The 21,180-nt window shown below is 37.3% G+C and overlaps 2 protein-coding genes across 2 annotated transcripts; both read left to right on the top strand.

The window, feature by feature from the left end:
* The first annotated feature begins 220 nt into the window (after positions 1-220).
* LOC116207213 (NAC domain-containing protein 73-like) lies at positions 221-2,538 on the top strand. The gene is made up of 3 exons (XM_031540101.1): positions 221-649; positions 747-936; positions 1,688-2,538. The coding sequence occupies exons 1-3, from the start codon at positions 485-487 to the stop codon at positions 2,269-2,271; spliced, it is 939 nt and encodes a 312-aa protein (XP_031395961.1). The 5' UTR covers positions 221-484; the 3' UTR covers positions 2,272-2,538.
* A 5,885-nt stretch (positions 2,539-8,423) lies between these two features.
* Positions 8,424-18,386, top strand: LOC116206919 (NAC domain-containing protein 73-like). The gene is made up of 5 exons (XM_031539755.1): positions 8,424-9,697; positions 16,312-16,688; positions 16,786-16,975; positions 17,076-17,091; positions 17,740-18,386. Exons 2-5 carry the CDS (start codon positions 16,524-16,526, stop codon positions 17,996-17,998), a joined length of 630 nt encoding a protein of 209 aa, XP_031395615.1. The 5' UTR covers positions 8,424-9,697; positions 16,312-16,523; the 3' UTR covers positions 17,999-18,386.
* The last annotated feature ends 2,794 nt before the right edge of the window (positions 18,387-21,180 follow it).

Here is a 21,180-nt window from a genome sequence, read left to right as displayed (position 1 = left end):
TCAATAAAATAAATCAAGTGTCAACGTCTGAACAAAGTGGCCGATAGATGTGGAAGTATTTTATTATAATATGAAAAAGAACCGACGTATATAGACATATATATTGCATTGAAAGCTGAAACTTTCACCCAAAAAAAAAAGGGCCGAAACTTGGTCTTCAAGTAAACTGTTGAATACACATATCTGGAATATATAAGTGTGTGTGTGTATTTTTGTTCTTCCTCTTATTTCCTTTCTCACATATCCCTCTCTGTCTCTCTTTCACAAGCAGTAGAAAAGCAGAAGCGACCTCTAGAGAACGAAAGAAGTTTTCGAAGCAAACAGGATCCAATTGAACACATCGAAGATGGGAACAATCGAAAAAGTGCAGAGTAAGCTGAAATTAGTAAAGGTGGATTGAGAAAGTTGCTGCAGATCACTAGATCTATCTTGGAATTGCGCGGGGGAGAAGAATTAAACTCATACGGTCACCGAGAATCAGATCATGGAGATGAATATATGGTGTCCCACTAACGACTCCGGCGAAGTGGAAGAAGCAGCTGATAAGATAATCACATCAATATCTCATGTATCCAGCGACTCTGACTATAGGGGAGCATTGATTACCTACTGTCTCTCGTGCGGCCATCCAATCGAGCTCTATGATCAGGTATATTCAATTCATATTTTTGAGCTAATCAGTTAATTATATCTATATTTACATTCTTCCCAAAAATTGATTAATTTTACGCGGAAATATATCCTAGGGTCGGATCCATGAGCTGCCGGGGCTACCAGCCGGGGTGAAGTTCGATCCCACGGACCATGAAATTTTGGAACATTTGGAAGCGAAAGCTATGGAAGATGGGAAAAGGCTACATCCTCTCATTGATGAATTCATCAAAACCCTAGAAGGCGACAATGGTATTTGCTGCACTCACCCCGAGAAACTACCTGGTAATTAATAAATTGATTAATAATTTCATTATGACATAATTATGTGCTCTTTTCGTTCGTAAATTTGAATCCCTAATCTTCATGCTTATGTTATATGCAGATCTATCAACGAAGAAGTATGTGTGTAATATGCCACCCTATATAGCATATATCTTTTCAATCGTATATCCTTTACTGTATATATATCTTGAATAAATAGCACACGGCCTTGGAAGAGTTAATGATGATTAGATTAGTCCACATTATAATGGAATTTTGTAATTAACAATTTATATTCCTCATATTATTTGAATTCGTAAGACATTTTCCCCCCTAGGGAAAAAAAATTTGTATTGTTTTTCGATTTTTTCACCAGCAAAATCAAAAAAGTTTCAATTTATCGCAAAGAACACGCGAAAGAACTTTCTTTAATTATTTACCATGCATTTCATTTGGTAAATTAAATATTATTTTTACCATGAATAATTTCTATATATGTAAAGCTATACTGATATATATGTCACTCGTTAAGCTAGAATTAACAAATTTTTCTTAATTGGGTTTCATTGTCACATCCAGATGATTTTGATCATCTTAGCATCATTATGTTCATTCGTAGATCTGACATGGGTTTTGCAATATGATGATCCAGTCCGTTGGACATAAATCCTTAGATGTGTTGAGAAGCCTAACATTACATTGTCATCTCGATGCATTTTCAAGAATAAAGTAGGAAAGTTATAACAGTTTGTGCATTTATTTAAATTCGCAGGAGTGAGAAGTGATGGCCAAATCCGCCACTTTTTCCACCGGCCTTCGAAGGCGTACACCACCGGCAACCGGAAGCGAAGAAGAATCCACATGGGCAAAAACACCGAGGGCGAGACCCGGTGGCACAAGACAGGCAAGACAAGGCCAATCCTCTCGGGTGGCAAGGTTAAAGGGTTTAAGAAAATCCTTGTCCTCTACACCAACCACGGGAGGCAGAGGAAGCCCGAGAAGACAAACTGGGTGATGCACCAGTATCACCTCGGCGATAACAAAGAGGAGAAAGATGGAGAATTAGTAGTCTCCAAAGTGTTCTACCAGACGCAACCTAAGCAAAGCGGCCAGACAAGAAAGAAGGAAATGGAAACTACAACTAATTACAGTAGGGATGAAAGCTTGCATGGGAACCAACTACCCGAAGATCGGTGTAACTACAACAATTACAGCCCTGTTCAAGGTGGTCGTGAGTCCTCTAACGACCAAATTAGCCCAGCTCAGTTGAGGCTGATTCTAAACTCGGTCATTGGGCAGGAAGACGAGTCCTTCTTTGCTGATCAGTTCATCAAGATGCAGGAAGAGAATTCATGAGGAATACAGCGTAATCGAGCTCGAGCAAATATATATACATAGATTGTAGATGCATAGATATGTGATTGAAAGCACTTATCTTTGCCAGTTCATTGCCGAGAGTAGGGGATAATAATCTGAGCAAATTGCAATTTGGCATTTTATCTTTGCAAATTTATTATGTTCTGTTCCTGTAATTTTTGTAATTTCTTTTCCTTTTGGGACTTAAAATTAAACATTTTGTTAAAGTAAATAACGTCAAAGTGTTGTCTTTTATATAAATATTAGCTTTTTGCCCGTGCGTTGCACGGATTATTATCTTAAGATTCTTCATCTATGAATTTCATGTAAGATATAGAGTTTCAATATCTATTTAATAATTACTTCAATTGATGTCTAATATACTATTTATAAATTTTTGAATCATTGTTCTTTTGAAATACTTAATTTGATTTTCGCGCGCTATTGAATCTATAATGCTTAAATGGAAGATTGGAAGCTCCATCTGACATCCTCTTTTTACTAAATAAAAATCTAGTAAGAAGATATGATATTAATAATAAGCATACACACAAAAAAAAATTAAAAAAAAAAAGATAATAATAACCATACACATTTAAAACAGCTAACTGTTAGATATTTGAATGTGGACTGCGAATTGCATGTTTCGTCTAATGATAAGGTTGTGATGGATTCGTTACAGTTTTAACATTTTCTGCAGGATAAAACATTCTGGAATCAGGTTTCTTCAGATTCTTTATCACATCGAGGGCAGAGACGATACCTCCGAGTGGAATGTATATCAGGAATGGTTTCATTTGTGATGTCCCGTGAAGGAACGGTCCACAATCGAGTTGTAGGCTAAACAGAAATGATCCAGAGGAGTCTATGCCGAAGCATTACCACATTCGTTTTTCATTGTTAAATTGAAAATCTCAAGGGAGAATGGCAATTCTAACGTTTCAATCGTTGCTAAATTCTAACTGTTTTTTTCTTCAAATTTTAAAAATTAGATGCATAATTTTGTGCCAGTAATTACATTACATTATAGATGCTAATAACTTGTCCTGATTCAGTGTTCGTCTTTTCGCAAAATCTGTCTATCATATTATGATCAACAAGATTCATTAGAGTAAAACATAAATGAAGCACCCGAGGTAAAACTTCGTTCATTTCAAGCACGAACAGTCTCTTTAAAACAGGCAGTCCAAACAAGCAATCAACCTGAGCCACCACATGGCGCGCGTCTCTTCCGGCTCAACAAGTGGAGAGAGTCTCTTTCTTTGCCAGGTGGCTACGGAGAGACGGGGCAGCAGCCCCACTGGAGACAGCCTTAGATTACACTTAAAAGGAACGACTACTGTACGAGACTCGTGCTGTACATCTATCTCTCGTGAGGCGACCTCAATTACGACTTAGATTAGACAACACCCTTCTCGTAAAGGGAGAGGATGTCTTTCTTGCTTGGTTTCTTCAGTTGGAGCAGCTCCGCACCGAAGTTGTGCTTCCTGAGCTCCTGCTTGAGCTTCAGTACCGTGAATTTGGTGTAATCCTCCCAACTCCTGAACTGCTTGATGGCTGCTATCATCGTCCCGCCAGCCCTATAACTGGACCCACCGTCTTCAGGCTGATGAGTGAACTGGCGTGTGGTAGTAGTTGCTCCGAGTCCTCTTACTTCCCCTATAGGTCTCGTCCAAATCATTATCTTCCAACAGAATCCATCCCACCTTGGCAATCACCATCCTCAACTCGAGTTCACTCCCTAGATTGTAATTTGACGGAGTCCTCTGCCCTGCTGATTGCTTCTGCACAAGCAGCATTCCGTCAATGTCGAATAGGCTTTGTAATTAGAATGTTCACGATCTTTCTTCTACTAATTAAAATGTTCACGATCTTCTTCTACTAACTTACTTGGAGGTACATCAGGACTTAGCATTTTATTAAGTGTTGCTTCCCTTGACCCCTATTCTTCATACTTGCAATATATAAGCGGATCTATCATCCATGAAGTACATGGGCAATATACCAACCTTGCAGAAGCTACCTAATATAAATATTATATTGTAAACAAATAACATAAGTTGTGTTTGGCCTATTGATCTCTCTTATAACTGGAAAGAAAAAAAAAACAGAATATGCCCTTGCAAGATTAGACATCGAAGTAGCAGAAGCTACATAATTATATATAAATAATGGTCTTTTTTCCACTTATAAAAAAATAATGGTTTTTTAATAAAACATTTTATATCGCTTATCCTATTAGTCAAATCCATAAGACGTTTTCACCGAAAATGGATAAGTTTCAATTTATTCGGTCATAAGATAGGCGTTATTTTCTTTGGTTAGTAGATATAAATAATGGTCTTTTGGACTGAAAATTGAAATGTTTCTACTGGAAATTAGTAGATATGGTCCGGATCAAGGCACAAGTTTTTGCTTGTCTAATATCATAGTCACAACTTAAGGCGGGATTAATGAAATTTTCTTGATCGAATTCCATTGATACGTCCAATTATGATCTTGGCATCAACAAGTTCTTTGTTTCTTACATGTTTTAATATGCAGTGTGGTGATCTAGCTCGTCGGACATAGACCCCCTTAATATGATCTCTCTGCAATACTGAGTCCATACTAAGTCATCTTTACACCATTAATATTGAGGATATTAATCCCACATGAAAAATATATATCAATATCTATTGGTTTATATGAGACTTGAGAATCACTATTTATCCACTTGAACTTTTAAGTGGAAATAGGTCAAGCTCGTATAAGCTCATGGAAATTCAATATGGTATCAGAACCCAGGTTGCGCGTACACATGCCCATGCACGCATGCGCACCAACATCACTCCAAGTTCAGTATATCCGAGAGCAGCCAAAAAGTGTGACAACATGCATGCGGGTGTTGAGGATATCAATCTCATATGGAAAAGATATATCAATATCCATTTGTTAATATGAGACTTGTGAATCACTACTTATCAGCTTCAGTTTTTAAGTGAAAATAAGCTCAAACTCATATAATCCGTGGAAATTCAATAATTGAGAATCCTATGTATTACACGATTTTGTTTTTGATGCATTTTTTGACGATCAAGAAGGGAATGTATAGCGGTACTCTGCATTTATATAATTTGGCATTGGAGTATGAAGAGATGGCTATATCGGCCACTTCTTCCGCTGGCCCTCGAAAAAGTACACCACCAGGACCCCTAAAACGAAGGAAAATACATACAATCAGCCGATGGCAAGACCCGGTGGCACAAGACAGGCACGAGTGGCAAGCTCAAAGTTTCTAAGAAAATTAAGAAAGCCAGAGAAGACGAATCGGGCCGCATTGCACCGGTATCACTGCCGCGATTACGGGGAGGAGAGAGATACTGGAGAATTAGTAGTCTTAAAAGTGTTCTACCAGACACAACCTAGGCAATGTGGCCCAACGAGGAACAGGAGAAAATGGACTGCACAACTAACTATAGTAGTGGTCATTGGTCAAAGCTTGCGAGGGAAGCAAATACTTGAATACAACTGCAACAGTTAAGTACAGCCTAGCCCAATCCAAGATGGCTGTGGGTCCACTTCTCATGACCAAATTAGCCCTGGTCAATTCAGGAAACTCAAAACCCGATCTCGACGAAAAAGACAAGTCATTATTATTTGCTTGGCTCATCAACACAGATGCCAGAAAATTTAATAGAATTGGCTTAGCGGATAAAGAGAGAGGAGTCCTTTGACGAAGTCTCAAGTTCGAGCCACTATCAAAAATCATGTAAGAGAATACTTTTTATTAGACCATCTGCATGACTTGTAGCCAGACTAACCTGGTTTTGAAGGGTATTCACATATTGGACTGTGAAATTGGTGAGGCGAAATCCATATATCCTCATTATGAAAAAGAAAAGGAAAAAAACAAAAATATAAATGCGAAAAGAGGATTTAGTGATTCTCGAGGAAGTCGGTGTAATCAAGTCCTAGCAAACACCCGTAGGTTTTAGGTACATATATAGGCAATTGAAATTATTTATCTTTGTCAATTTATTGCAAAGATAGATGATAATAATATTCAATATCGCAATTCGCCAATATATTTTTATTTTTATCAAAATATAGCGATGCTCTTAGTAAACCTTCAAATAGTTGTACAAGAGATCAGTCACAAAGGCACTGTTGAGTATGCTCGAAATCTCAATCCTAGGACTTGAAGATGGCAGGAAAGTCCGAGACTGCGGATAGTCAATTACAGCACTGCAAACAACAACTACAATTTTAATAGGCTGAACAGGGTAGAAGCCACAGCAGAAACCAATGGTATTTCTAAGCGAGGTCTAGCATAATCAAAATAGATTTGGCTAGATTTTTATTTCCTTACTCAATTAATTTCTTTCCAATATGTGATTTATTATCCCTGCTTCTTTTCCAATTGTACAAGATTAATATGGGGTTAGAATGAAGGAGAGATCAAGAGAGAACAATGTAATCGGGGATTGGAAAAAATACTCTGTACTCCATGGCTTCATCGCTCATAGTAAAAGAAGAATCGGCAAATCCTCCTTTGCCCGTCGATGTACAGCTGGCACATCGCTGGCCTGAAACACATGCACGAGTGTGTAAGCTTCTCTTCCCTATTGTCGATTTAATCTTTTTCGTTGAGTTTTCAAGGGTCAGATCCCAATTGATCCCAACAGCCACATATTTAACTGACCTTACAACATCAGCAAAAGACAGTTGTAAAGATAGCAAAGAAAATGATAAACTTGAAAGCACTCCCCAGTCTAATAGCATAAGCTTCTCGCAACTTTTCACTACCTTTTGCTGCAGACCAGTGACGCCAATCATCCCGGTATGCACCGAGCTGCAGATGGCATGCCAGATCCTCTCCTTAAAAGGCACTTCATCTTGTAAAACTTTGAAATTTCTCTCCCTCCAAACAAATTACCAGAGGGAATTCCACAAACATTTCATCAGGATCGCATCTGTAGCCTTCCTTTAAAGATTAGTGGCAGCCAATCTTAACTTTTCACTCCAATCACCTCCCCCTTGTTAATGATGCCCGATATATCTCTCACAAAAGGGCAAGTAAAATAGAGATGGTCCCTGGAATCATTGTCTTCCCCACACAGCTTGCAAGTGAGATTAACTATGGGATTCCAACGAGAAACATTGTCCATGGTGTCAGCACCCCATTTTGGTCCACCGGCTCTAGGATATGACATCAATAAGGCTCCTGACTAGGGTTCCACAATTCTAACAAAAAAAATGGTGAGGGCAACATATGGAATTTTGTAGCACACACAATTGATCTCGAAAAGTAAGGCACGAATTATCAATATTCGAACCGAAGGCAATGGATAAAGGGGAAATCACGTCTCTGTATCATTTTCTTCGATGAGAACGACTATCTTCGTGGATCCTAGAACTAAGTTCGATATTTTTAGATCAAGGTTTGGTGAGTTAGGGACATTTCAATACAAAAATCACATCGAGAGCCCTTTCGAATAAAAAAATAAAATTCGTGGGAGCTGGGGTGCCCAAACAGTGAATACAAAAGCTCGAGCATGGGATTCGATGCATCATATCACGGTCAATCCTGTACCTAAAAGGGTGAATTCCATATGCTTGACCTAGGAAATCGAGTTAGGTTCAATTTGACGGGTCGTTCATTCCAAGATTCAATACGGAGAGAGAGTTATGAATTTTTGAGCACACCATGCCCGAAACTGTTAAACCGGGACAGACTCTGTCAGTCGAGGGAGAAAATCCATAAAAAAATTCAATTCTTCGTATTTTCAAGTATGGCCAACGTCATTGGATTCATAATTCACTGAAGATTCAGAAAATAAAAAGAAATAGGAGATATTTGTGGCTAGATTAGTACAGAATCGAATATATTCTCACAGATCATAACCAAATCTCCTGGTTCAAGCCAGCTGTCAAAGAAAAATTGTTTCGGGAACTTCCCGAGGTCGAACGATCTTCAAATTTTACGAGGATGTGCCCAACTCATGGGGAGATCAAGGAAAATATCAGATAGACTGAAAGGTTCATGACAAATTCAGGAAAATTCGGAATATTCAGATCAGCTCATGGACTGTTGGTGACAGCTAGCACAGCACCCTGACTTCTCTCCTCTAGCTGCCTCCTTTCCTAAAAAAAAAACCCTAAGGCACCCTCTAAAAAAAAGGGGAGCCGCGACAAGTCCCTCCTCTGGAGAAAAAACTGGCGGCTGCTCTTCTTTTCCTCTCAGCTCTAACCCGATTACCTCTCCCAGCTGCAACACTCTCGGCTCCCTTTGATACTCTCAGCTCCTCTTCCTTCTGCTAGCTTCCCATCCTCCCCAAAAATCCGAATAAACTCTCTCCCAGCTCCAAAAAAAAATTCAGAACCTTCCTTTCTTCTTTATATATTTATTTTGCTTGGTTTTTGCTGGTTGGAGAAAGATTGTGCGAGCTTCTTACTACTTGAATATTACTGTTTGCGTTTAGTTCAAGTGTATGAGTTCCTTGGATTAACTCGAGGTCATCTCATCCGTTGGAATAGTCGTAATGTTACCTTAGATAGTGGCTAAAATAGTTAATGATTCGCAGCTCGATTTATGATTGTTTCATTGGATTTTGATGATTAGATCCTAGTTTGAAGTGTATGACTGAATTGGGTGGTCATTATGTGATTGATTTGGACACGTTTGATTCGACTTTAATAATTAGAATGCACGTTTTGGGGGTTGGACTGAGCTGTATATTGATTTTTTTAGTTCAATTTGGGACGGATTCTCATGTCTTTGACGACTTATTATCATGTTTGGGGGATTCAGTGAGTTCTATGGCAATTATTTAATGGATTTGAGGTGGTTTGGCACTATTTCAGTGGTTCTTTGTCTTGTTTGGTCGTCGAGGTAAGTCGGGTGACTATTAGTCGAGATATTCGAGTATGTTTAAGTCAGTTTAGAACGATTATAAATGATGGCCAGATTTGATTCTAGCCTTGAAAACGTGTTTTGATCAACTATGTGGAATAATGAGAGCTCTTCAAATGCTTAAGTCCCCTGAACTCACTTTTTCTCAAGTTTACCAAAGATCATGATGAAATTGGAGAATAAATATTGATGCTTAAGCAGAATTATTAGATTTAATGCTGATGACCGTATGAAATGGGTTTCGAATTCGGGATTGAATGTGCCTTGTCGACTTGATACATTATGATTGCCATTGCCTTTTGGTTCCTTCTACTACTTTCCTTCTTTTCCTTGTTTTGCATGTTACCTCGAGCCTTGGAGTAAAGCGAAGGAAGTTGAGGAGATAAGAAGATAGTGAGCTGACCCCAATGTGGCGCGAAGACGACGTGGAGACTTACCTAGGCTTAGGAGTCCCGACTTGAAGGCCGCCTCGGTCCGCAATAGTCAAGGATCTTCTAAGCTAATCGATCTTAGGAATCTCCTAGGATAAAGGTACGATTCTTTGATCTTAGTGGCATGTCTAGGACTTCCATTTGATGTGATTGCGTGATAACCGTGGTAATATATGATCGTATGAGACCGTATTTTATGTTTAGTTTTGATCGATCGATAAATCGTAGGTTAAATGCGTTAGATTTAAATAAACAGCTTTATAAATCCCTAATTTTTAAGGCAAATGATACATCAAAATTGTTTAATTAATCACTTGGACTTAAAATCGACGAATTAATTTATTTGTGATCATTTTACTCATATTCGTGTGCTTGGGATGTTTGAATGTGTCTTTGATTAAAATCTCACATGAATCTGTTTAATCACGTAAAGTCAATAAAAATCGGATTTAACCCCAAGACGGTTGGAAATTAGAGTTTACCGGGCGGTCAACTAATGGCTAATCCGACGACTCGAAATCCGTATACTAAAGCATTCAGCAAGTTTTTAATTAACCTAAAATTCTACATACGGGATAATCGGGACATTAAATTTGACTAAATTAATCATTTGATTCCTTTAAATGGATTGCACGAATTGATTAATAAGTTGTAATCGTGTCGACAGTTCAAGAACTGTTAGTCATGCCCTTTTCAAATTCACAATTTCAAAAGTACCGAGATACGTGCGACGTAATCTTGATTTTCATACACACACATATTTACCGATTCAAGGGCATGACTACGGGTTCTTGTCCTGCCATAATCCTAGCGTAGGTTTGTGCATGGAATTGGTCAAAACATGGAAAAACGGATTAATCACAAACTCGGCTTAAATCAAACATGGGCAATAGTCAAATAGAGGGTTAGGTTTTGGGTTTTTAGGTAAAAATACTTTTAATCTGTAAAAATCATATTGTCGCGATACAAAATAATCTAAAAACAACCCACACATTCGAGACTTGACTATGGACATCACGTCTGTCGGGTCCGTTTAAATAATGTTGAATGCTACATACCCTATCCATCATCCCTTTTATTTGTTTTAAGGTAGGATTTGTATGCCAATATACCCCGGTTAATAATCAGTTAATTCACGTAAATTCGGCGATAACAAAATCCCATTGATTGTTTAGTTGAGCTTGCTTGTTACATCTTTTTGCACTTGATTGTTATGCGGATCGAGCCCGATCTTTTAGGACTCGATTCACACTGGGTCCAACGCCCATAACCGTCGATCACGGAGTCCAATACCCCCATACACTGAGTGCGCATTTAATTTAATTTCCGGTCTTTTCCAAACTATACGGTGAGTATGAGTGAAATCATGGCCAAATGCGAACCGACCGGGATTTAGTCATTATAGCTTGTCTTTATTTATTTGAGAGAACAATGTAAGGTTTTATATTATACATATATTCATGTAAAATCCCGGTCGGAGAGTAGATGGTCAGAGTGTTTCTTTGAATTTACGGTGTCAAAACGCGTAAGATGAGCGAAACTTAATCATGCGGTAAATAAATAAAATGGCAAGCCTAGCAAGTTAGAGTACCGAAAGGGCGTGTGGGATATAGGCCCACACGTAATAGAACTCCCGAATTCGGAATTTCCGGTTCCGTACAGACCATTGCCTTAACATACTAGGTGTATCCCATACCCCTAGACCCGGGTAACTTGCCGGCCCTCGACCTTCGGATCGTAAAATGGCAAGTGGCAACTCCTTCTCACGTGCGTCCGTCGCGCGTCCCCGGGAAGGTGGACACTCCCAAGTCGCGTTGCATTTAGGCGCGCGTATGCGTGCCCCAACGAGACGAAATTCGGGTGCACACAGCTTGGCAGCCAATCTTAACTTTTCACTCCAATCACCTCCCCCTTGTTAATGATGCCCGATATATCTCTCACAAAAGGGCAAGTAAAATAGAGATGGTCCCTGGAATCATTGTCTTCCCCACACAGCTTGCAAATGAGATTAACTATGGGATTCCAACGAGAAACATTGTCCATGGTGTTGAGTCTATTGTTAATGATGAGCCACCAAATAACCTGTGTAGAAGTTGAACCAAACTAGCTAGCTTACACCAGCCAATTACCTTCCTCCTTTTTTTCCTCAATTCATTCCATGTCCCAGAAACAAAAAAGTTTTTTTTTTCTCTTTTGGCCTCCCAAAATTTGCCAGTTTATTTTACCAAATTACTCTGTTTTTTTTAATGTATTCTAAATGCAATTCTTCCCTTTGGGAAGGCCTTTCTTTATATTCTTCATTTCTAACTAGAAATGGAGCCTGCCATTGATGATTGGTTCAAGCGATTCGACGCTTATTCATCTCAAATAAGATCTTAGATTCGAGTCATTTGAATGGAGAAAATCCATTATTATAAGAGTTTTATCTCTTGGTGGGCCGACCCAACTCGAACGGGATTAGTAAGGATCCACTAGTCTTCCTAATACCAAAGTGCACACCAAAATTAAAAATTAAACATTTTGATCGAGTAAATAAACCCAAAGTCTAATCTACTATTTCCACAAGTATTATTAGTTCCTTAACTAAAACATCCTCATTCATTTTAAGTAAGTCTGACTAGTATCCAAATTTCATGGTGATCTCTTCGAACAATATCTTTTCCAATTTTACTTCATCAATTATATTCTTTCCCTAATTTGATGATCCTATTAGATCTTATCTTTGTTTTTTAGGGTGAAAACCCTGGTATCCATAAGCCTAACAAGTGCCGATTAATCCAGTTCAAACCGATCAGCCTACTAAAGGAATAAACTCTCATAACATAGATTTTCTGCATTCATAAAACTCGAACATGATACCTTATTAAAGGGGAACAAGCGCGAAATCGCTTGAACTAACCCATATTGGTAGATGTTATCTTTGTTTTATTTATTTATATATGTGATTTGCAATACTTAGGAGTTTCAATTTTTACTTACTCTTTCACTATCAGTGAATTCCTTTGATTGCAAAATAATTGGGTAAATGTCCAAAAAATCTCAAATTTTATATTTTTTTTACGTTTTATTACAAATTATACTTTTTGCTAAGAAATATACGAACTTTGCATTTTTTTTTACATTTTATCACAAAATATATATTCTAGTTAAGAAATACACGAACTTTCATTTTTTTTCAGCCCATTTAGCATTTGTGTCGGTATTAGTGACGTGGACATTAACATATGACACATGACAAACCGTCACTAACGGTGATTAATGTGGCAAGCCACGTTATCAAAAAGCATTAAAAAATTTGAGGCTTGGGCAGCCGAAGGTAGGGAGGAAGGCTGCGGCCTTCATAGCTGTCACCCATGAAGCTTCATCAGAGAAGCCATCGAATGCTTTATGTGCTTCGATCATAGCCCAGAGGTCCCAATCAAGTCCTCTAGGATTTGATCAAAACCATACGGAACTCGATCTCCAGATTCGGTTGAAGCCCCAAAGGGTTCGATCATCGCAGCTCGATCCATCTGTGCAGAGAGGGCTCAAGAAGTATCGCAGAGGGCCATTGACGTTGTTGTGCTTGAAAAAGAAAATCAATAGAGAGAATGAAGATAACAACAAAGACGAAGTGCCAGGGGGCTCAACTGATGTCACATAGGATTCGATGGAGCCCTTCGTGTGCATGACAGAGAGCTCGATCTAGCCCACTATTGCTTCAAGGCTTTGATCGAGCCATATGTCATTTTGATCGAATCCTAGAGGACTTGATTGAGGCCTCTGTGCTTTGACTGAAGCACACAGAAAGTTCGATGGTTTATCCAATGAAGTTTCATGGGTGGCAACTATCGAGGCCGCCGCCTTCCTCCCTACCTCCAACAATCCAAGCTTCAAATCTTTTTAAAATTCTTGATAACGTGGCTCACCATTAATCACCATTAGTGATCGTTTCCATGTGTCACCTTTAACAGCAACGTCAAGAAAATTGAAGGAAACTTGGACGGATGCTAAATGGGACGAAAAATGAAAGTTCTTGTATTTCTTAGCCAAAAGAATATAGTTTGTAATAAAATGTAAAAACAAATTTAAAGTTTGTGATTTTTTTGGACATTTATCCAAAATAATTTTCCATCTTGTAGTTTATTTAAGCAAGTTACTATTCCATATTAAAATTCAAATATAAATTACCTTTATCCATCTTTTATTTTCAATTAATATAAATATTATAATAATTTGTCATTATTTATGAAGTAATTGAGTCTTTCACAAAGAAAAAGGAATTGCATCTATCACATATTGAAGAGAAGCGGAGTTCGCCATTTGCTCATATAAATTACGAGTAATGAAATATACGACTGTTAGGTAACTATTATTCTCTCACTTGCTGAGTAACACCAATTAGAGTACTCGAAAGTGAAAAATTGGTTACACAATGGTTCCCCAAATTCTTAATTTCAGACATCGTAATTAAGCATGTCTCATTTACTGTGGATGACTAACATTAACTTCTCTTAATTAAAATTAAAACAGAGAAAAAAAAAGAGTCGCTAAGTGTTAAAATAATAGTAAACAAGCCTACCGGAAAACACAAAATAAATAAATAGTAAACTAATGACAGGATCTGAAGCTTCATGGGGAAGTTTCCATGGATAGCTTTCGCAAGAAGGCAAAGACACAGACACCACCACGCAGAGTTCAATTTTATGTGGCTGCGAACCCAAAAGTTGATAATTCGCCGGGGTCTTCTGATCTCTCGTCCATGACTAATATGTCTTTATCGCTATAACTTGGCTATTGATTGCACAAATTCTTCGTGACTCGGAAATCGGATATTTATTGCACAATTCTTCGCGGCTATTTCTTTTCTTTTTTTTTGCCCTTTTTGTTAATTAAGAGTCAAAATTTGGATGTCGACATATCTTTTGTGTCTGAAGCATCATACTATAGCAAACGTATTCACATCTAATCTCTCAATGCAGAGGATCAGGATTAACTTTAGTAACCCGTTAAGAAAAACTATAGTTCAAAATATATGCGTATCAATATGTATTCTTAGAAGGATGAAGTGATAATTCCTCAAGAAAAAATTTAAAAAAGAAAAATAAGTTCTAGAAAATTCTTTGTATGTGCATTATCTGTTCAGTTATACGGATAAGTAATCTTGTTAGAACATGCGAAAAAGATTTGACCTATGCAAGCGTTTTGACTTAACTAGGAACGAATTCATAACCCGGAAGTTTGAGAAATGTAAGCTAGTAAATTCTTTTTCTCCTAATTTCTTGCTGAAATGTAAGCTAGCAAATATGTTTTTCTGAAAAAATCTAAAATAGTTTGCCTTTTATTGATGTTGAGAGGAAAAATTAATTAATTAGATTGCAACAATCAAGCATAATTATGGTGATGATTAAGTGGTTAGCACTCATCATTTTCTTGCTTGTTACAATCTGATGGATATATTCTCACGGCATGCGGTGACGTTGCAATCTGATTTATATATTCTCACGGCACGCTGTCAAATTGGATGACCAGAGAACTGTTGGTATTTACTTAAAGATTATGCATATCATATACACGGCCATTCAATTTTAGGAAAGTCCCCAGAAAGAGACTCTCAATCGCCCAAAGAGAAAAACAAAGAAAGAAAGAGATACTCCATCCTATTAGAATCTAAAATAGGTGAAAAATATCAACGTGAATTGGTTCAAGTGACTGGATATTTATTCGATTTCAGCTTTGAGTTTTGTGAATTAAGAGAATTTACTTTGGGAGAACTTTATCACTTAATGGACTGAACCGACTATAACTAGATTAATCGGGACCCTGACATCGGATACCATAGTTGACACCAAAAAAGAACAAAAAGAAAAAACGTCCAAGGTTTTGCCCAATCTGAACTCATGCAACTTCCTTTTCCGGTTACGGTTTTCATGGGGATACAAGATTTAGAAACAAATAGTTTAAAGAATAATCTGATCATAATCAAATTTAGAGAATCTTGATTTCATATCAAGAGTGAGTAGCATGAAACTGAAGACCACTTATAGATTTTATTCCTTTAATCACCATGATAAGTGAATTTTTCATTTTCACATCAGTCCAAAAATTACTCTTACAATAAATGAAACTGATATGATCATTCACATAATATATATATATATATATATCATAAATTAAATAAAAGAAGGAAACAAAGTTGGGATTGTATAGGTAGTAATGGAATTTGTTCCTCTACTTAACATCTCAAGGCAAACTTTGTTGAAAATTTAAATAATTTTACCGGGAATATGCCTCGAATGCAAATGACTTACTCATATCGGCTCCACAGGAATTTGATCATATATACTCGAAAAATCCTCTCTTTTCTCTTTGCCTAACCCAGTATTTATTCTTTTCTTTTTAATTTTTTGGCGGCTCGTCTAGAAATTGCATTAGCATGGCGCTCGATATAATTCATTAGATCAATAAAATATATCAAGTCCTTGTCAACGTCTGAACAAAGTGGCCAATAGATGTGGAAGTATTTTATTATAATATCAAAAAGAACCGACGTATATAGACATATATATTACATTGAAAGCTGGAACTTTCACCCCCAAAAAAAGGGCTGAAACTTGGTCTTCAAGGAAACTGTTGAATACACATATCTGGAATATACAGGTGTGTGTGTGTTATTTTGCTCTTCCTCTTATTTCCTTTCTCACATATCCCTCTCTGTCTCTCTTTCACAAGCAGTAGAAAAGCAGAAGCGACCTCTAGAGAACGAAAGTAGTTTTCGAAGCAAAGAGGATCCAATTGAACACATCGAAGACTGGAACAATCGAAAACGTGCAGAATAAGCAGAAATCAGTAAGGTGGATTGAGAAAGTTGCTGCAGATCACTAGATCTATCTTGGAATTGCGCAGGGGAGAAGAATTAAACTCATACGGTCACCAAGAATCAGATCATGGAGATGAATACATGGTGTAGCACTAACGACTCCGGCGAAGTGGAAGAAGCAGCTGATATGATAACCACATCGATATCTCGTGTATCCGGCAACTCTGACTATAGTGGAGCATTGATTACCTACTGCCTCTCGTGCGGCCATCCAATCGAGCTCTATGATCAGGTATATTCAATTCATATTTTCGAGCTAATCAGTTAATTATATCTATATTTACATTCTTCCCAAAAATTGATTAATTTTACGCGGAAATATATCCTAGGGTCGGATCCATGAGCTGCCGGGGCTACCAGCCGGGGTGAAGTTCGATCCCACGGACCATGAAATTTTGGAACATTTGGAAGCGAAAGCTATGGAAGATGGGAAAAGGCTACATCCTCTCATTGATGAATTCATCAAAACCCGAGAAGGCGACAATGGTATTTGCAGCACTCACCCCGAGAAACTACCTGGTAATTAATAAATTGATTGATAAATTCATTATGACATAATTATGTGTTCTTTTCGTTCGTAAATTTGAATCCCTAATCTTCATGCTTATGTTATATGCAGATCTATCAATGAAGAGGTATGTGTGTAATATGCCACCCTATATAGCATATATCTTTTCAATCGTATAGCCTTTATTATATATATATATATATATATATCTTAAATAAATAGCACACGGCCATGGAAGAGTTAATGATGATTAGATTAGTCCACATTATAATGGAATTTTGTAATTAACAATTTATATTCCTCCTACTATTTGAATTCGTAAGACATTTTTCCCCCAAGGAAAAAAAATTTTGTATTGATTTTCGATTTTTTCGCCAACAAAATCGAAAAAGTTTCAATTTATCGCAAAGAACACGTGAAAGAATTTTCTTTGGTTATTTACCATGCATTTCATTTGATAAGTTAAATATTGTTTTTACCATGCATAATTTCTATATATGTACAGCTATACTGCTATATCTGTCCCTACTTAAGCTAGAATTAACAATTTTTTCTTAATCGGGTTTCGTTGTCACATCCGGATTATTTTGATCATCTTAGCATCATTATGTTCATTTGTAGATCCGACATGGGTTTTTGCAATATGATGATCCAGTCCGTTGGACATAAATCCTTAGATGTGTTGAGAAGCCTAACATTACATTGTCATCTCGATACATTTTGGAGAAAAAAGAAGGAAATTTATAACAGTTTGTGCATTTATTTAAATTTGCAGGAGTGAGAAGAGATGGCCAAATCCGCCACTTTTTCCACCGGCCTTTGAAGGCGTACACCACCGGCACCCGGAAGCGAAGAAAAATCCACATGGGCAAAAACACGTGTTCAAGGTGGAAACAACTAATTACAGTAGGCTAGGGATCAAAGCTTGCATGGGAAGCAACTACCGGAAGATCGGTATAACAACAACAACTACGGCCCTGTTCAAGGTGGTCGTGAGTCCATTTCTAAAGACCAAATTAGCCCAGCTCAATTGAGGCTGATTCCATACTTGGTCATTCGGCAAGAGGACGAGTCCTCATTTGCTGATCAGTTCATCGAGATGCAGGAAGAGAATTCATGAGGAATACAGCGTAATCGAGCTCGAGCAAATATTACATACCCAGGTTATGAATGCATATATATGTAATTGAAAGCATTTATCTTTGCCAATTCATCGCCAAGAGTGGTCAGGCATAATAATCTGAGCAAATTGCAATTAGCCATTTTATCTTTGCCAATTTATTCCTCTCTTTTTTTTTCCGTGTATTTTGTGTAACTTTTCCTTACGGGAATTACCAGTATTTATATTCTATAATACAAATTTAGAATCAGGACTTAAATTTTGACATTTTCCTTGAGTAAATTAAACAAACTCCGGTCATATATATATATATACTAGCTTTCCCCGTGCAATGCACGGATTATTATCTTCATTTTTTAGTCTATGAGTTTTATTTAAGTTATGAAGTTCCAATAATCACTAGAAACTCAATAGACGCTTTAAGCCTGATGGTTATCGATTGGGCTTATTTGAGCCACTAACACCAAGAGTTGGGGGTTCTCAATCGAATGCTCACATTCCGCACCTTAGTTTTTATATATTATATTTAGATTCAATACATTGAAGTTGAAGAATACCACGTAGTTCGAGTAGTTCTTTCCAATTACTGAGGAAAATTTTTAATTTTTCAATTTTTTTAATTATATGTTACTACATGCAAATTATCTAGACATATTTCTAACATTCGTCGAGTATAATGCCAATATACACCAAATGCATGAACTTCAGTCAAGATACATCGAATTTTCATCAAATGGAGCAACTCAAGAGACGCTTTAACCTAGAGCCGAGAGTTGTCGAATGAGTTTATTTGAGGCACTGACAACATTTAATCAAGAGCATGCGGGCTATCAAATCGAATGCTTGCATTCCGCACCTTGACTTTTATATATTATATATAAATTGCTGGCTAATATGCTATAATCTTTGGAATCATAGTAATTTTGGAATACTTAATTTGGTTTCCCTTTTTTTTCGGCCAAATTTGATTTCTTTTCTCAAAATTGCATTAATTGAATCTATAATGCTCATTGCAAGTGTGGGAAACTCCGTCTGACGTTCTTGTTTCCAAAATATCTAATATAATGATATGATATAGAATAATAAGTATATAAAATATAAATACTGGAAGAGTTTTACATTTTAATGAGCCGACTCAACTCGAATTGAATTAGTCGGAGTACATTGGGCTTCTAGATACCAGAATGCATGCCGAAAATAATTAATAAGCACACATTTGAATCCGCTTGTCACCTAATATGTGGATGTGGACTACCAATTACAGTGTCTCATATATCACCACAAGAAATTGACCCTAGTGCGATGCTTTTTTGGATTTTGGACAACGCTTATAGGCGTAGTCAAAAGTCTCGCGACGCTTATGCAAGTGTCGCCCCATGTTCCGTCAGGCTAGGCCCGACCAATGTTTAGGCAAACATCAGCTAGCTTGACCTATAGCGACGCTTAGGAAGGATCACCATTGGTTTTAGGCCAAAGATGACGCTTATAAGTGTCGCCGTAGAGCAATTAAAATTTTAGAAAAATATGTTTGGCCAAGGCGTTATAAGCGTCGGCCAAGACCTAGTCTAAGCCAACGCTTAAAAACATCAACTTAAGCCTATTAATTTTTTGAACAAAAAAAGGCTTTGGCCGACGCTTAATAAAATACCAAGGGTAGTCGAAATTTTTTTTTAAAAAAAAAAGTATCAAGTTGACAGCTCGTTGTAAACATTTATCTAAAACCCTAAATATCTAAACCGTAAACCATAAACCATAAGCCTTTGTTTGGGAATGGAATTTTTTTTTATTCTACTCCACTTATCTTCAATTTAACAACACAATTATTACTTTTTCCCTTTTTGTTCAATTTTATTTTTATCTTAAGTAACATTCAATTCAATTTTTAATATTAAATTCTCTCAATTATTAATTTTTTTTCCACAATTCAACAACACAATCGTTACTTTCTTTAAACTATCCGTTACTTTTTCTCACTTTTTTTTCATTATTCAATAACACAATCATTACAACCCCAAATAAATATAATTATTTGTAGTTTTAACTCCACTTCATTATCAAACAAAGCCTTCTAAAACCCAAAAACCCAAAATCCCTAAAAACTCTAAAGCTCTAAAACCTTAAATCCCTAAGATCCTAAAAACTGTTTATTACTGATAATAAGCTGACAGCTCGTTGACAAAACGACGAAGACGAAAACAAAATGAAGACAGAGACAAAGATGAAGACAAAGACAAAGACAAAGACAAAGATGAAGATGAATACCACAATCCCACTACTCTTCCATCATCATCCTCCTCTTCCACCTCCTCCTCAAAGAGACTAAAATACACATATATGAAGTGAAAGAGAAAGAGAGAAGAATCACTACCATGGACCATGGTCGATTGGAAGTGGGCCCTCTTTGCATGCTGGCGCTCTCTCTTGTGCGCATTCTGGTCTTCTCCCAGTGCTTGCGAGGTGAGGAAGTTTCTACAGCAGTAATGGCACTCGAACTTACACCCGCTCTCTCCATTCTAGGTGTTGTTGACATCTTGACTTCCTTGCTCGAGTACATGTTCTCCACCGTTGTTTGGTCAGGCTCATTGGAGGCGCTTGGGGCAACACTATCAGTGCCAAATTCTATACCAAATAGTTTGATACTCTTCTCTTTGACTGGCGCAAGAAGGATGAAGGGCAGTTGAGAGAAAGACTCATTAGATGAAAGACAATTGTTTAACTACAACTCTTCTCATTCCCGGTATTGACGGTAATGTAAGATGACTGCCACTCCAATGAACAGGAGTTGGCTAAACTTCCTCTTCCTGATCAGAAGTGGAGCAAAGAAAAGGAGAGAATGAGTAAAAGTGAGGATATATGAAGAGGAAAGGGAAAGTGAGAGATATAAGAGGGGACTTAGTTTGATTTTTGAAATTTTCAGCCAATTTGGTATTTGAAATTTTCGTTGGGTGATGGGCGAGAACTTCGCTGCTAGCGTTTCATTGCAACAGTTGGCAACAAACTCCTAACAAGCTATCAGATTAGTGATTGTTGAAAATTTTGATCAATTCACGCGCTATCAACTAGCTGACAACTAGCTGACAACAAGCTAACAAGCAT

The sequence above is a fragment of the Punica granatum genome, chromosome 5, assembly GCF_007655135.1.
Source record: "Punica granatum isolate Tunisia-2019 chromosome 5, ASM765513v2, whole genome shotgun sequence".
NCBI lineage: Eukaryota > Viridiplantae > Streptophyta > Magnoliopsida > Myrtales > Lythraceae > Punica > Punica granatum.
This window is presented reverse-complemented; position numbering and strand designations above follow the sequence as displayed.

What these genes read in the sequence shown, in the direction of transcription:
- LOC116206919 (XM_031539755.1), top strand. Translation starts at nt 16,524, where the DNA reads ATGGAGATGAATACATGGTGTAGCACTAACGACTCCGGCGAAGTGGAA. An exon ending in CAATCGAGCTCTATGATCAG is followed by an intron (nt 16,689 to 16,785) that starts GTATATTCAATT and finishes AATATATCCTAG; the next exon opens with GGTCGGATCCATGAGCTGCC.
- LOC116207213 (XM_031540101.1), top strand. Translation starts at nt 485, where the DNA reads ATGGAGATGAATATATGGTGTCCCACTAACGACTCCGGCGAAGTGGAA. An exon ending in CAATCGAGCTCTATGATCAG is followed by an intron (nt 650 to 746) that starts GTATATTCAATT and finishes AATATATCCTAG; the next exon opens with GGTCGGATCCATGAGCTGCC. An exon ending in TCACCCCGAGAAACTACCTG is followed by an intron (nt 937 to 1,687) that starts GTAATTAATAAA and finishes TTAAATTCGCAG; the next exon opens with GAGTGAGAAGTGATGGCCAA.